Here is a 16,682-nt window from a genome sequence, read left to right on the forward strand (position 1 = left end):
CATATTCCCTCTTTCTACTCACACCCCTTGATGCTTTAAAATCTAAAAATATATCTTGCTCTTTCTTGCTTATATTCAGTGACTTAGCCTCCATAGCCTTGTGTGATAGAGAATTCCACAGGTTCACTACCCTTTGAGGCGAAAAAAAAATCTCCCTCACCTTGGTTCTAAATGGCCTAAACCATATCCTGAGATTGTCTCCTGGTTCTAGACTCCCAACCAGGGGAAACATCTTCCCAGCATCCAGTTTGTCCAGCCTCTCATCTTTCTAAACTCTCGTACATACAGGCCCAGTCAAATAAATGTCTCCTCATTGGGCAGTCCTGTCATCCCCAATATCACTTAGCAAAACCTCTGCTACACTTCCTCTGTGTCAAGTGTATCCTTTTTAACCTAAGGAGTCCACAACTGCATGCAGTACTCAAGGTGTGTTCTCAACAAGGTCCTATATAACTGCAATAAAACATTCTACATCTGAAATGTGCCTCAAGATTTTGATCTTCTTGATTGAAGACACAAATCTCAAGGGGAACAAGTGAGAGACAAATTTAAAAGAATAACTTCTTTCAGGGAAAAAAATACTAGGAAAACGAACAAGATTCAAAAATGAAGAGGTCCCTGGACCAATGGGCAGCATTCTAGGGGAGGGTTTGAGCTATAGGGAGAGGCTGAATAGGCTGGAGCTATTTTCCCTGGGCTTCAGAGGCTGAGGGGTAACCTTATAAAGGTTTATAAAATCATGAGGGGTATGGATAGGGTAAATAACCAAGGTCTTTCTCCCAGGGAAGGGAGTCCTAAACCAGAGGGCATAGGTTTAAGGGAAGAGGGGAGAGAATTAAAAGGGACCCGAGGGAGAGAATTAAAAGGGACCCGAGGGGCAAAATTTTCATGCAGAGGGTGGTGTGTGTATGGAACAAGCTGCCAGAAGAAGTGGTGGAGGTGGGTACAATTATGACATTTAAAAGGCATCTGGATGGTATGCGAATAGAAAAGGTTTAAGTGATATACTCCAAATGCTGGCAGAAAGACTAGATCAGTTTAAGATATCTGGTCAGCATGGACGAGTTGAACCGAAAGGTCCATTCCATGCTGTTTAACTCTATGACTGACTGCAGAGATAATGGGTGCATTAGTTGTAATCTTCCAAAATTCTGTAGCTTTTGGAAAAGTTCCAGTGAACCAAAAACCAAACACCTTTTTTTCAAGAAAGGAGCCTGAAAGCATGAAAATATAGACCAGTTAGTCTAAAATCTGTCACTGAGAAAAGTTGAAGACGATACAAAGAGCTTGCAAAATGATACAGATAGGTCAAGTGAATAGGCAATATTTGGCATGTGGATAACAATGTGGAAAAATACATTTGCCCACATTAGTAGGAAGAACAAAAAATCAGAATAATGTTTAAATGGAATGAGACCACAGAATGCTACAGTAAAGAGTGATCTGGATATCCTTGTACAGGAATTACGAAGACACAAGCTGGAGTACAGTATCTTAACTTAATCTCCATACTGGAGGAGGAATTTACTTTAACTGGAAGTAGTTTAGGGTTGTCCACAAGTTTTAATTCTGAGATGAAGAGAAAATGTTGAGCAGGTTGGGCCTCTGCTCATCTGAATTTTGAAAAAATGAGATGTAATCTTGTTAAAACATACAAGATTCTCCAAGGAGTTGACAGAGTAGATGACACGAATTTGATTCCCCGCTTGGGGTAATCCAGAACTAGGAGGTACAGTTTCAGAAGAGGAGGTCTCCAATTTAAAACTCAAATATGGAGGTATTTCTTCTTTCAGAAGTTTTAATCCTTGGATTTCTCTACCCAAGACAGCAGTGGAGCTTGGGTCATTGAATATATTCAGGGTTCAGTTAGACAGATTTTTGATTTTCTAGTGAGTCAAAGGTTAAGGGGAGAAGGCATGAAAGTAGAGGAAAGGCTACAATCATTTCTGTCAAGACCTTACTGAATATCAGAGTAGGCTTGACGAGCCAAATGTTCTACTTCTGCTCCTATTTTTTATGTTCTAAAATATAAAGAGGGGTTTGTAACTTTGGTAGGGCATTGAAGTGATACATTTCGTTAGGAAATCTGAAGGGAAAATAAGAACAGAGAGTTAACAGAGTCAACCTGCTCATGGTGGAGTCATTGGTAATGGGTTGGGATGTCAACTGTGACCGGACAGGACTTTGTACACCTGTTTAACCCAACCAATCACAAAGTGCTCACATGTCAATAGGAATCATCCTTTTTAAAGGGACACCAACAGAGGCCAGGTTCAATTGCAAACCAATGCCAGGTTTCACCTTTGATAACAATGGAAGCTCAGCTCAACTCCCCTGGCCCATGCTGGTTTTCTGACTCTTCCCTGGAGACTGTGGGGGCCCACAAGAAAAGGATGGATGAGAGCAAGAGAAAAGCCTCGTAATCCGAGCAAACAACATGTAGTTGAAAGAGGCAGATGAAATGAACAGAAAGAAGTGTGCTCTCTTGTAACTGGATTCAGAGTGCAAAAGGATTCAAAAAATCAGGATTGGCACCCCACATTCAGGTCCTATCCCCACATTTTGAATTTGCCAACATTCATCTCAACAATACGCCTCAGGTTGTCATGTCTTGCAGCTCCACTAATTCCTATCGAGATATCTCTTCGCAACCTCAGCTGGACAGCTAACATTGGCAGTCAGGCTTGTATTTACCCATTTCTCAGTCACTCTTCACAAAAGTAGACTTTCCATCTTCTACACACAATTGATTTCTCACAAAAATATCCCTTGACTTCTTTCCTTGTGGAAAGAAAACAGAACCAAAGTTAGAAAATACCATCCTAAACATATAGATGGTGGTGGAATCCATGCCATGGCCATTGGAAAAGAGGAGATGCCCAGCGACAGAATCACTTATCAAACTGTCACATGGCTCAGAACAACTATCAATGGTAATTTACTGTCACCAACATAAATTAAAACATCTGCACATTGTTGACTTTGAAAACATTCCCAGTTTAAGTTCTAATTCATGTCTTTCAACTTCTCTTTATTATTCAAGAGACTGGGCGAGCCATATTTGCATCAATGTTGATGAAAACTGATAATAGAGAACAAGGAAATGGCAGTGCAATTAAACAACTACTTTTGTTTCATCAATGGAAACCATTAAAATGAAACAGCACAGAAGGGGGCCATACAACCTATCTTGTCCATGCTAACCTAATGACACCCAGATGCCCTTTCTACTCTCATTTTCCTGCATACCACCCACAGACCTGAAGCTTACAGCGCTTAAGCTGCAGATTCAGGTACATTTTTTAAAAAGAGCTGAGTGTCTCTGCCTCTACCATCAGTGAATTCCAGACACCCACCATCCTCTACGTAAGAATGTTTTTTCCTCACGTCCCCTCTAATACTTCTGCCACTTAGCTTGAATCTATGACCCCTGGTTTTAAACTCCCTGCCAAGGGAAACAGGTTCTTCCTGTCTACTCTGTCTCTACCCTCATAATTTTGTATACCTCAAATCATGTCACCCCTTAGCCTTCTCTGTTCCAAGGTAAACAACACCAATTTTTCTGCAATGTGGTGACCAGAACTGCACACAATATTCCAGTTGTGGCCTCACCAGTATCTTATACAGTTTCATCATTAGATCCCTATTTTTGTATTCCATACTTCTGCCAAAGAAGGAGACCATTCCACATGCCTTCTTTACAAACTTATCTACCTGTACTGCAACCTTTAGGGACCTATGCACTTGCACAGCAAGATCTCTTACTTCATCTACCCGTCTCAGTATATTCCTGTTTATCGTGTATTCCTTTTTACTGTCTGGCCTTCCTAAATGCATTACCTCACACTTATTTGCCATACCATCATCACAGAAGACACAAAAAGACAAAAAAGCAAGGGTTGTTTGAGAAGTAAGAATTGAAGGAAATCAGTATCAGCAGAAAAAAAAAACAGCTGTAAAAACTGAAGAACTTAATGCTGATAAATGCCCAAGACCTAATAATTTACATCCCAGGGTACTAAAGGTGGTGGCTATTGAAATAGTGGATGCGTTTTTACCTTCCAAAATGCTGTAGGTTCTGGAACAGTTCCAACAAATTGAAGGGTGGCAAATATAACAGAATATGAAAAGAAAGTAGAGAGAAAACTTGAAATTACAGACTGGTCGACCTAACATCAATAGTAAAATGCTGGAGTCTATTAGAAAGCATGTGATACTTAAAAAATGAAAACAGCATTACACAAAGTCAGCATGCATTTACAAAAGGGAAACGGTGTTTGGCCAATCAACCTGAGTTTTTTGAGGACATAATTGGTAGAATAGATGAGCGCCGGCTTGTAGACAATGTATTTAGATTTTCAGAAAGCTTTTGATAAAACTCCATGTATAAAGTTACTTTGTAAAATCAAAGCATGTGGAATTAGTGGTAATATACTGGCATGCATTGAGAACTGGTTAACAGACAGGAAACGGAGTGTAAGAATAACCACACATCAACGAATACCGGTCACGTTTGGACATAGAGCAGTTTTTCCGCCGCCTCCGCCTCCGCGCTTAATTCTTTAACCGTGAGCCTAACCCTCCCTCTATTGACCCCTTCTCCCGTCTCCAACGCACCCCCTCCTCCTGGACACCACCCCAAGGCCTCCTACCCTCCCTCGACTTCTTCATCTCCAATTGCCGTCGAGACATCAATCGCCTCAACCTCTCCACCCCTCTCACCCACTCCAACCTCTCCCCCGCAGAACGTGCAGCCCTCTGCTCCCATCCCAACTTGACCATAAAACCCGCGGACAAGGGAGGCACAGCTGTAGTATGGCGCACTGACCTCTACATCGCCGAGGCCAGACGCCAACTCTCCGACACCACCTCCTACCGCCCCCTTGATCGTGACCCCACCCCCGAGCACCAAACCATCATCTCCCAAACCATCCACAACCTCATCACCTCAGGTGACCTCCCACCCACAGCCTCCAACCTCATTGTTCCCCAACCCCGCACCACCTGCTTCTATCTCCTTCCCAAAATCCACAAACCTGACTTCCCCGACCCATTGTCTCTGCCTGCTCCTGCCCCACCGAACTTATCTCCAACTATCTCGACTCCATTTTCTCCCCCTTGGTCCAGGAACTCCCTACCTACATCCGTGACACCACCCACGCCCTCCACCTCCTCCAGAACTTCCAATTCCCTGGTCCCCAACACCTCATCTTTACCATGGACATCCAGTCCCTATACACCTGCATTCCCCATACAGATGGCCTAAAGGCCCTCCGCTTCTTCCTGTCCCGCAGGCCCGACCAGACACCCTCATCCGCTTAGCCGAACTCGTCCTACCATCAACAACTTCTCTTTCAATTCCTCCCACTTTCTACAGACAAAGGGGGTGGTCATGGGTACCCGCATGGGCCCAAGCTATGCCTGCCTCTTTGTAGGTTACGTGGAACAATCCCTCTTCCGTACCTACACTGGCCGTAAACCTCACCTCCTCCTCCGTTACATTGATGACTGTATCACCGCCGCCTCGTGCTCCCACAAGGAGCTTGAACAGTTCATCCACTTCACCAACACCTTCCACCCCAACCTTAAGTTCACCTGGACCATCTCTAATACCTCTCTCTCCTTTCTGGACCTCTGTTTCCATCTCTGGCAACCACCTAGAAACCGATATCCATTTCAAGCCCACCGACTCCCACAGCTACCTAGAATACACCTCCTTCCACCCACCTTCCTGCAAAAATGCCATCCCCTATTCCCAATTCCTTCGCCTCCGCCGCATGTGCTCCCAGGATGAGACATTCCACTCCCGTGCATCTGGATGCAGGTTAAATTAGAAAGGTCTTCACTCAGAGGATGTAGAGATGAGTCACTGAATATATATGAGATAGAAGCCGTGATCATGTTGAATGAGTTGGTCAACAGGCCAAATGGTCTAACTCTGTTCCTAATTTCTACCTTTCTGTATACCATAAAATCATTGTATCCCTGCAGTGGGGAAGCAGGCCATTTGGCCCATCGAGTCCACACCAACCCTCTGAAGAGCCTCCCACCCATAGCTACTCCCCTGAGCCTATCCCTGTAACTCTGCATTTCCCATGGCCAACCCACCTAGCATGCACATCTCTGGACATTGTGGGCATTTTAGCATGGCCAATCCACCTAACTTGCACATCTTTAGACCATTGGAAAAACTGGGGCACCCAGAGGAAACCCACGCAGACAGGAGAACATGCAAACTCCACACAGACAGTTACCTGAGAGTGGAATCGAACCAAGGTCCCTGGCACTCTGAGGCAAAACTGTCAACCACTGGCCCACCGTGATGTCCAGTAAAGTTGAAAAGCAAAGAATTCATATCAAATTTGTATAAAATCTCAGACCACAATTGGAGAACTGCAAAGATTTTTGGTATATTGCATAAAAAAATCCAGATGCACTGAAGAAGTTGCAAAAAATATTTACTAGAAAAACACCAAAATGAGAAGTTAAACTTATCAGGAAAGATTTAACTACTTGGGAATTGTTTTCTCTCAATTGGATGGAGGTGTTTAAGATTATAGCATTTAAATTGGGTAAAAGTACAAAAATTACCTCTTAAAGAGGAATCAAAATCCAGACCAAAAGGCATTAATAAAGAGGGAATTTTAGAGAAACATATATAAGCCAGGAATAATTAGAATTCTGAACTTGCTCACACAATGAGTAGTTAAGACAATTAGCATAGGTGTATTTAAGAAGAAGCTAGATATTCACACATTTCTCATATTTGTGGCAGTTTCTCCACACTAAAAATGTCTTTTGCATCCCACACATTGTTGCTCGATCACTAAAGCTGTCACTCTTACCATGAGGGAAATCTGTGCTGGAAGGCATGAAAGACATCTTCAGTTTAAAAAATGAAGAACAAAGCTGATGCTAATCTCTCTCCTGTTTGTTTCTGAACATGCTCTCTAGAGCTGAAGTGAAACTTGTTTTTGGTAGATTAAGGAATCAAGTAGGACAAGGAGGCAGGAGAGAGCTGTTCTTGGGCTCTCCCTTGGAGAGGATGGATGTTGGGTTGACAGTCTTCAGTCGGAGCTTTTGTTAGTGGAGGAGAAGGCTGCCAAGAGAGCACGTGCTTTGATTTATTCTCAGGTTAGAGACATAAAAAGCAAGATCATCATTTATTGCCTAACTTCAATCTGGAAAGTGATCCCTCAGAGTCATTATGACACAGAGCAATAATAATGAGATCACACTTGTGGCGGAAGGCCTTCTTCGAAAAACAGATATGAAGTTGGATGCTGAATCTCGGTGGGCCATAAGAGAAGACAGTCAAACCAACCACGTTGGTGTGGGTTTGGTGTCATATAATTGCCCAGACTAGGAAAGGACACCAGGTTTCCTTTTCTAAGATACTGTAGTAGAGGACAACAGTGAACCAATTGGAGTTTTGAGGCAATTCAATACCTTCTTTGTTTTTGTCTCTAGATTTTAAAATGCAATTTAAAGTTCTCAAGTTGTCAGGGTGAAATCAGAATTCCAGTACTGTGGTTTACAAAGCTTATTTGTTTGTTAATAGAAATAGTACATTATTGTGGGTCAATTGTTTGGCGCTAATTTACTGGAACTGATTGTCACTTTTAAACTTGGATGTGAAACCAAGAAGTGAAATGCAGAATAAAATAAGTCATTGCTAATTCAAGATCTTTGCATCGGAATATTTGTTCGCAGTGCTTGAGAGGTTCAGGGTTTTTTGGATGTTGCTATCCAGATATGGTACACGGCCAGATTCAAATTGGTGAAGTTTGTTACATAATGTGAACACCCTAACTGTGTGTAATTGCCTAACAAAGCAGTAGCTGTTAAAAGTTCCAGAGTAAAACCTGAGCTTTTGATGGGCTTTTGAGCCACAGAATACAAAAGCCAAGCAGTTTTCTTAAACCTATGTAAAGAAAAATCAACCCAACTGTGATTATGGTTCCTAATTCTCTATACAAGAAGATTGTGGAGTTGGGATTGGGGTAAGAGGCATAGAAACAGTCAAAGCATCAGAGCCCATAGTTTCTTTTCCTGACAAAACCTGCTGTCGCCCTTCTCCTGTAAGACACTTCAGTCTTAGGCTATGAGATAGTAGGAACTGCCATGCTGGAGAATCTGAGATAACAATGTGTAGAGCTGGATGAACACAGCAAGCCAGGCAGCATCAGAGGAGCAGGAAAGCTGACGTTTCAAATCTAAAAATTTTCTGAAGAAGGGTCCAGACCCGAAACGTCAGCTTTCCTGCTCCTCCGATGCGGCCTGGCCTGCTGTGTTCATCTAGCTCTACACCTGATTATCTCAGTCTTAGGCTATGATGTCACTGCTATCTCCTCAATATACCTGCAGTATCTCTTCAGGAGCTGAAAAAAATTTCCTGTGGCTTACCTGCTTAGTGAGCTTCGTGTCCATGTGGATTATCATCTTAAATAGTTCCAACAACCAGTCCTGCATCTTCTGTGTCACTTCTCCAAGTTGTTGACTAGAATTGAGAAAATAAGAGAGGAAACTTAAATTCTAGCCAAGTAGTTTTCATGATTCACAGTAGAAAACAATAATTTCATTTGGTATGTTTTACCATTTTATCACTGAAAAATGTATTCCCTCATATTTACCAGAACATGGGTATAAGATTGCTCAATTTAATGTATTCCCTCTATAGTATCGTACGTTATACTTTCAGTACTGGTTATTTGAGAGTGACGAGGGCACAGACTTCCTACGGTTAACAGAAAACACAGATATCATAAAGGTGTGCACAATCAGTTTACTGAGGACAATGGTGGGTGTAAAAGGAAAGGGTCTGGGGCCAATATCATGAGTACATGGATCCACGTGCAGCGAACCAGTAGATGATGAGGACAGGGTGTACATAGAAATTCTAGTGAAAGCAACATACCTTGCCTAAAGTACTCCTTAACCATCAGGATCAATGTCATCAATGAGTGGCATTAAAAAGGGGGAAATATGGTTTGTCTTGTGGATGGTAATCAAGGAAGATGAAAAGGAGAAATAGATGGCAATGAAAGGAAAAGGAAGGTATTAAATGGATAACTATGAAGTGGAGAAGGCTGAATAATGATAGCTTTAATTGAGGATTTGGAGGAGAAAAGAACACCTGTGCCTCCGAGTCCTTCCAGGTTCCACTGTAGACAGTTTCAGGATCTCCCGAGGTAGGTCCATAAATTCACAGGACAAATGAGTGGTGACTTTTGTTAACTCTGTCCATGACGATGGCAGTATGAATGAATAGGCAATCGAGGTTCAGAGTAGTGGGATGGATGGGTTCAGTTGCATGAAAAATTATGGAAATAGTTAAGGTGGGGTGGATGTGCTCAGCAGAAGTTAAAGTTTTCTGAACAAGTAACAGGGCAGGAGTAAGGAAAGGCTCAGGAATTTAACTTCAGGCAGAGCAAATAAGAGGACAACTATGAGAAGAGGAGATATCAATGCAAAATTAAAGGAGAATCTAAACATCTCTCTTTGACATTCAATGGTATTACAATTGCAGACTCTTTTATTACCAACATCATAGACATTAACAGACCAGAACTGAACTAGACTAGCATAAATATATGAATTGCTGGAAAAACTCAGCAGGTCTGGCAGCATCTGTGGAGAGAAAGCACAGTTATTGTTATTGGTTACTACCTTTCCTGTATCATTGGGTAGAGTGAGGATGTTTGTTGATGACTGATTGTATGGTGTTCAATATTATTCACAACACTTCATCTGCCAGGTTAAGTGATGGGCAAAAAGCTGGCAGGTGAAATATAACGTGAGAACATGTTGAAGTTATATATTTTGCAGGAAGAACAGAGGAATTGAATATTATTTAAAAAGGAGAAAGCTGCAGCACAGAGGGATTTGGGAGCCCTCATGCATAACTCACAGATCGCTAGCATACAAGTAAGGAGGCAAATGAAATGTTGGCCTTTATTTCAAAGGGAATGGAGTATAAAAACAGAGAGCTCTTGCTAAAACTAGTTAGACCACACCTAGAATATACGTGAAGAGTTTTGGTCCCCCTTATTTAAGTAAAGCCAACCTAACATTGCAGGCATTGAAGGTTCACTAGATAGATAAAAAGTATGGATAAATTTTCTTATGAGGGGAAGTTGAGTAAATTGGGTCTGTATTCACTGGAGTTCAGAAGAATGAACGTGATCTTATTGAAACCTACAAGATTCTTAGGTGATTTGACAGGGTGTAGGGGAAGGGATTGATTCCCATGTTGAACAGTCTAGGATCAGAGGGCATAATCTCAGAGGTGCCCATTTAAGACAGATGAAGAGGAATTTGTTCTATTAATAGGTAGTGAATCTGTGGAACTCTTTACCTCAGAAGGTGTGGAAACTATTCAAAGCTGAGATAGGCAGATTTTTAGTCAATAAAGGAATCGAGGTTAAGGGGAAAATGCAGGAAAGAGAAGTTGTGGATCAGATCAACCATGATCTCATTGAATGGCACAGTAGACTTGATGGGCCGAATGGCTGATTTCTACACCCACATCTTCTGGTCTTATTAGGGGTGGGTAACTAATGATGGCTTTGGAAGTGGCAGGCATATCCCATGAAAAAAATTCCCATGTTTGAAAAAGCAAATTAACTATCTTTTCTATAACTCCCATGACAGCATAAAACAGTACATGAAAAAACTGGGGCACAGAAATCAACATGCACTGCATTAGCTGACTGTAGTATGGGTTGGAGATTATGTGAGTTGCTGGAATTCTCCTGTATATCACCTGAGTATAGATTCTTCACATGGAAGTCAGGGTAGTTGGTGAAGGAAAGATACTCGAGCCACGAGTAAATCAGAACTCGGACTGCTGCCATTTTCACCTGATATCCACACATTTTGACTTTGTATTACTAATCACTGAATAATAACTCTTTTAGGAACTCTTATTTTCCACTCTCTATTCTAGGGGATGGATATCTGTTGCACTGCTATCCTGGCTGAAATCAAATAATCAGCATTAACTTGAAAGGTTTATGGCTTTGTATTAAATGTGTTTCCTGTGGATCGATCCTTGGTCTCATTTTTCTCATGTATATCCTCCTGTCAGCATATAATTCACCTGCAGGTTGATGATATCCAGGTCTACCTCACCGAGATATCTCGACCACTTAATTGTCAAACTACTTCTCCTATTTGTCCAATTAAATATTGGAAAGAATGAAGCTATTTTCTTTGGACACCATTTGAAACTCCTCTCCCTAGTCACTGATTCTATCCCTCTACCTGGCAACAGTCTGAGATGGAACCAGACTCTGTCCATTCACATGTGTCCCATGTATTCATGATTCTCCACACACATTTCCAACATAGGTTAATATTATTGTGCAGAATCCAAGTGAATCTCACCAAGAGGACGAGGAAAACAGAAAGAAGTCAATGTGAAGAGTTCACATGCAACAGTTAATACCTAACTTATAAATGGCATTGAACAAAGCCTAGCAGGAAGTTTGGGTCTAGAAGGAATGTATGCCCTTATCAGAAGAAAACAGAAAAAATTCTGGGAGAATTGAAGTCCTTTTGCAATAAATCAATCTAGTCCACTGGTTTAAAAATAGTAAGTAAACCAACTTCTACTGTGACATCATGGTATCCTGTAAAGTTTGTAACACCCATTTTGGAAATGTTTTAGTGTACTTAAATCAGTTTACAAGGTGTAGAGCTGGATGAACACAGCAGGCCAAGCAGCATCAGAGGAGCAGGAAAGCTGACGTTTCGGGCCTAGACCCCTACTATCTATGATTAAACTGACTCAGCATTGTAAGATTTTAGAGTAGATTTGTAACTCAGGTTGTGGATGTTGTGGTTGGTTGGCTCGCCAAGCTGGTTCGTTGTTCCACAGACATTTCATTACCCTGCTGGGTAACATCATCAGTGCAGTCTCCGATGAAGTGCTGTTGTGTTTTCCCGCCTGTTATTTAAACTCTGGCGTCTGTTGAGCTGGATTACCTCACTTCCGGTTTTCCTTCACAAGGGAGTGTATATGTAGCTCTACGTGTTTATTGATGGCTTTCTTAGTGGAGTATCAGGCTTCTAGGAATTCCCGTGCTTGTCTCGGCTTTGCCTATCTCAGGATCCTGGTGTTGTCCCAATCAAATTGGTGGTTCTCCTTATCCACGTAGATGGAGATGAGTGAGTATTGGTCGTGTCTTTTTGTTGCCAATTGATATTTGTATACCCTTGTGATTAATTTCCTTCCTGTTTGTCCAATGTAGTGTTTGTCGCAGTCTTTGCAGAAAATCTTTTATATGACATTGGTCCTGTTCATAGTGGGTAGTGGGTCTTTGGTCCAGGTGCGCAGTTGGAATAGGGTTGATGTAGGTTTGTGTGCTCCTCTAATGCATCTTCTGACCCAAAAAAAACTGGATCGGAAGATGTCTATCACTCGCACAACAAGAGGAAGATACTACGACACACTCACCATGCTACCTTACATCAGGAACACATCTGAACTAACCACAAGACTCCTACGACCACTGGGCATCAGAGGAGCACACAAATGTCTGCGGAACAACGAACCAGCTCAGTGAGCCAACCAACCACAATGACTCAGCTTTGATTTTACTGCATGGAATGCTAGGAATTTGTAAGAGACTTTGGAACTTCCATACATTGACTTTATTCATTTTTCATTGATAACTGCTAACCAGTGATCTTGAAAGGAAGTAGGTAAGTGAATTAAAGCAAAATATTTTGGACATTGAAAACCTGAAATAAAAACAAAAAATATTGGAAATACTAGGTAGGTCAGGCAGAATCTGTGGAAAGAAAAAGAAAGTTAACCCTGTATCAGAGATAGTAGGAACTGCAGATGCTGGAAAATCTGAGATAACAAGGTGTAGAGCTGGATGAACACAGCAGGCCAAGCAGCATCATAGGAGCATGTTCATCCAGCTCTACACCTTGTTATCTAAGAAAGTTAACCCTTCAGGTTAATGGCTTTTTGTCAGACAAGGTGTAGGTAATAATACCTGACAGAATGCTTCTTATTCTTTTTCTCTTCTTCGGTTGGAGAGGGTGCTGCCAGATTCATTGCATCCTCCAAGAGTTTTATCAAAGTGGGAAACTGCTCATGAAGCTTCAGCAAATCAAATTCTATCGATCCTATATCTTCCATATTGGCATAGTCGAACTTAACCCGATAAGATTCGAGCTGGTCTTGTAGCTTCATTATATACCAAGCAGTGCCTGTTAAAATAACTGCAGGTAAAATTTTCTGCAATATCAACAGTCACTATTAATTCTAGTCTACTGTGAACTGGAATAAAATGGAATAAGCTCATTTCATGCAGAGGGCTTATAGCTGGCCCAGAGAAGAGGCTTTTGTTCCATTAGCAGGGCCTAATTTAAACCAATTCACAAAAGTAACAGTAAAGTACTCCAACTCACTGCATCAGATCATGGCTTATTTAATTGCAATGTATTCAAGGCATTAAAATCATACTCAAAATCTCCGAGCAGATCAAAACATTAACTGTTGTCTCAGTGCACACCCTCCACTTTAAAGGAATTCATGAGTGCTTTGTACTTATTGTTGAAAATAAGGTTGGAGAAGACAGGAGGGAAGGATTTAAGAAGCTGGTTCCCAAAGTTTTGCCCATCTTCCCAGCATACCAACTTTGAATAACCTCAATCAGGCTTCCACTACTGTGACAACAGAGAAATGACTCTTACCAAAGTCATAAATTATACCCAACCTGACTGTAACATATGTAACAAAAACAAAGTTGTTGGAAAAGCTCAGCAGGTCTGGCATCCTCAGAACTGAGGAAGGGTCACCGGACCCAAAACGTTACCTCTGTTTTCTCCTCCACAGATGCTGCCAGACCTGCTGAGGTTTGCCAGCAACTTTGTTTTTGTTCCCGATTTACAGCATCTGCAATTCTTTTGGTTTTTATGTAACGTATGTAAACTATTCCTCATCATTCTCAACTGGACTGCAGCCAGTAGCATAGCAGATCACACCATCCTCCTCCAAAGTCTCTTCACCATCATCCGCTTTGGGATTGTCATCACCTAATTCCATTCTTATCCATTTAATTGTGGGCACCTTATCACTTGCAATAACTCCTCTTGCCTCTCCCACACCATTATCTCTGGTGTCCCCAAAGGTTCTATCCTTGGCTGCCTCCACTTTTTCATCCACATGCTGGTCCAGGTAGCATCCTCTGAAATACGGTATTAGTTTTAACAAAGATGCTGATAATATCTAGCTGTACTTCAAAACCACTTCTCTCAACTCCTTGCTACTGTTGCTAAATTATCAGATTGCTTTTCCAACATTCAGCACTGGATGAGTGGAAATCTTCCCAATCGGATTTCATTCCCAGGCTAACAATTCTCTTCCTCCCTCTGGGAATAGTCCAAGACTAAACCAGTCTGCTCATAACCTTGATGTTGTACTTGATGGAGATGAGCTTCTGACCACAAATTGCGTCATCACAAAGAGCACCTATGTTCACCTTCACAATGTTGTCCATTGCTGCCCAGTCTCAGCTCATTTTCTGATGAAACCCCTGTTCTTGCCTCAAAACTCCACAACTTTAACATCCCACTGCATACCTGGTTTGTCTGTCATCATCTACCCTCTTTAAACAAGTGGGTATCCAAAAACACATACTAATCACACCATCATTAACTGCTATGTTTTCATCTATCAGAGCTGAGTGTTTCAGAATTCCTTTCCTTTACCTCTGTCTCTTTACCTCATATTCAAGCTTTATGATGCTCCTTAAAACCTAACATTTCAGTAAAGTTTGATCATCTGTCACAGAATCCCTACAGTGCAGAAAGAGGCCATTCAGCCCATCAAGCGTGCACCAACAGTGGCCCGAGGCTAGAATCGAACCAGGGCCCTGGTGCTGTGAGGCAGCAGTGCTAACTGCTGTGCCACCTTTTCTGTCCTAATATCTTATGTGGTTTAGTATTGAATTCTATTTTATATAATGCTTCTGTAAAGTGCCTTAGATCATTACATTAAAAGTATTATACAAACGTAATTGTTTTTGTTGATGGGCAATTCATAATCATCATCCTAACCCTACATCCTAAATATTTTGAAATGAAGACTTGCATTTTAACCTGGGGTGAGTTCATTGCAGGGAGGTGGGGGGAGGGTGGCGGAAGGAGGAGTGCAGTCGTCAAGCTACAAAACCCAGAAGAGGTTTCCCAAATGCCCTGTAAAATTTAAACACAAGGCCCGTTAAAAGATTGAAAAGTCAAGGCCTTTCATGCAGGAAGTCTGCCTCACAGGGCCAAACTCATGAGCAAAGGTAAGTAAACGGGGAGAGTGAGAAAGAATGATTGTGGGGGTGGAGATAAGGGTCATGCATGTGAGGTAATGACTTTATGATGGTTGCGTATCAGCAGGTTCTGACTGTTTGGGTGAGACAGTAGCTGTTGACCACATTGGGATGAGAATTTGATGGGTTACAGACATGTGGTATAATGGTGATCAGGAGAAAGAAAATAGATTACTAGGGATTTCAGCGGTTTAGGGATAAGGTTTTGGTCCTAAAAGATTCCTTATCTTCCTTGCCCACAAGCAGCAGTGTAAAGGCATCACCCTATCTCCCTCCTTCACATTGTTAACTTTCCTGAGAGTGGGGAATCCTATACCACCAGTTGTTAAAAATAGAATGACTTAAAACTAAAGTACACAGCCTTATTAAAATATTTAAATAAACAATGTACATTCCAGAAGTAGATTCCACCTGACCTCAATGTATCTGCATTAAAACCAGAAATAGGTGACATTGAAGAAGGGTGAGTTTCTGTTGCAGATTTTTAAATTTTAATTTCTGACATGACTTGAATATACAGATTTTCTTCTTCATTACATCCTTTTTGCTTTCAGTTTTTAGATTCTAAAATCCAAGATTCACGTTACCTAATCATACTTTCTAATTTAATTACTACTTTACTTTTGTTCCAATTTTGTTAGGGTACTATAGACACTTGTACTTCACCCTGTTTCCTCAAATATTTGCAGCGAAAACGAAGAGAAATGTTATTATTGAGAAACCCAATAGAAAACGTTGGCAGAGGGAAAATTACCAGATAAAAGGTAAAGGTTGATAAAACCTACTGCTGTTTGTTAGGAAACTCTATTCATCTCAATTTAAATGGTTTTCAACTTTCTGTATTTACCACTTGGAATGATAGGTGATGCCTGAGAAATCATTTTATTTTGCACAGTTAGGCAGGAAGCTGCATTGGACTATGCATCTCAGTATGTTGTGTAGAAGAACTAAAGCATTTGCAGAAATTTTAACCCAAGGGATTAATTACACTTTCTTGAAATTCTCTAACCCCTACTTTTCTTTATATTCACATGTCATCCTGATTTGGGACTAAAGATTTGAGTATTGTACCAGCCTCTTGGACGTGTACAAAAACGATCAACTCATTTCAGTGAGTTGGTGTCTTAGTAGGAGGAAAATTAAACTTGAGGAGAGAAATGAAAGGCAATAAAGAGAAATGTGCAGATCCACCTAACTTGTTTTCCCCAAATTTAAATTCAATGCCATCAAGTCAAATGAATAAAAATAGGTCAGAGGTAAGTTGATAAAGAATTAGTTTATTCCTACACACAAAACTGAAGTTGCTGGAAAAGCTCAGCAGGTGTGGCAGCATCTGTGAAG

At 41.3% G+C, this 16,682-nt stretch overlaps 1 protein-coding gene across 1 annotated transcript in view; it reads right to left on the reverse strand.

The window, feature by feature from the left end:
* axdnd1 (axonemal dynein light chain domain containing 1) overlaps positions 1-16,682 on the reverse strand; it is a 134,046-nt gene that overhangs the window by 38,510 nt on the left and 78,854 nt on the right. The window contains exons 18-19 of the mRNA XM_048602234.1: positions 13,011-13,227; positions 8,407-8,500 (exon numbers count right to left, since the gene is read on the reverse strand). Of these exons, the coding sequence (XP_048458191.1) occupies positions 8,407-8,500; positions 13,011-13,227 (311 nt within the window). The remainder of the gene's footprint in view (positions 1-8,406; positions 8,501-13,010; positions 13,228-16,682) is intronic.

Source organism: Rhincodon typus, chromosome 10 (assembly GCF_021869965.1).
Source record: "Rhincodon typus isolate 14 chromosome 10, sRhiTyp1.1, whole genome shotgun sequence".
NCBI classification, from domain to species: Eukaryota; Metazoa; Chordata; class Chondrichthyes; order Orectolobiformes; family Rhincodontidae; genus Rhincodon; species Rhincodon typus.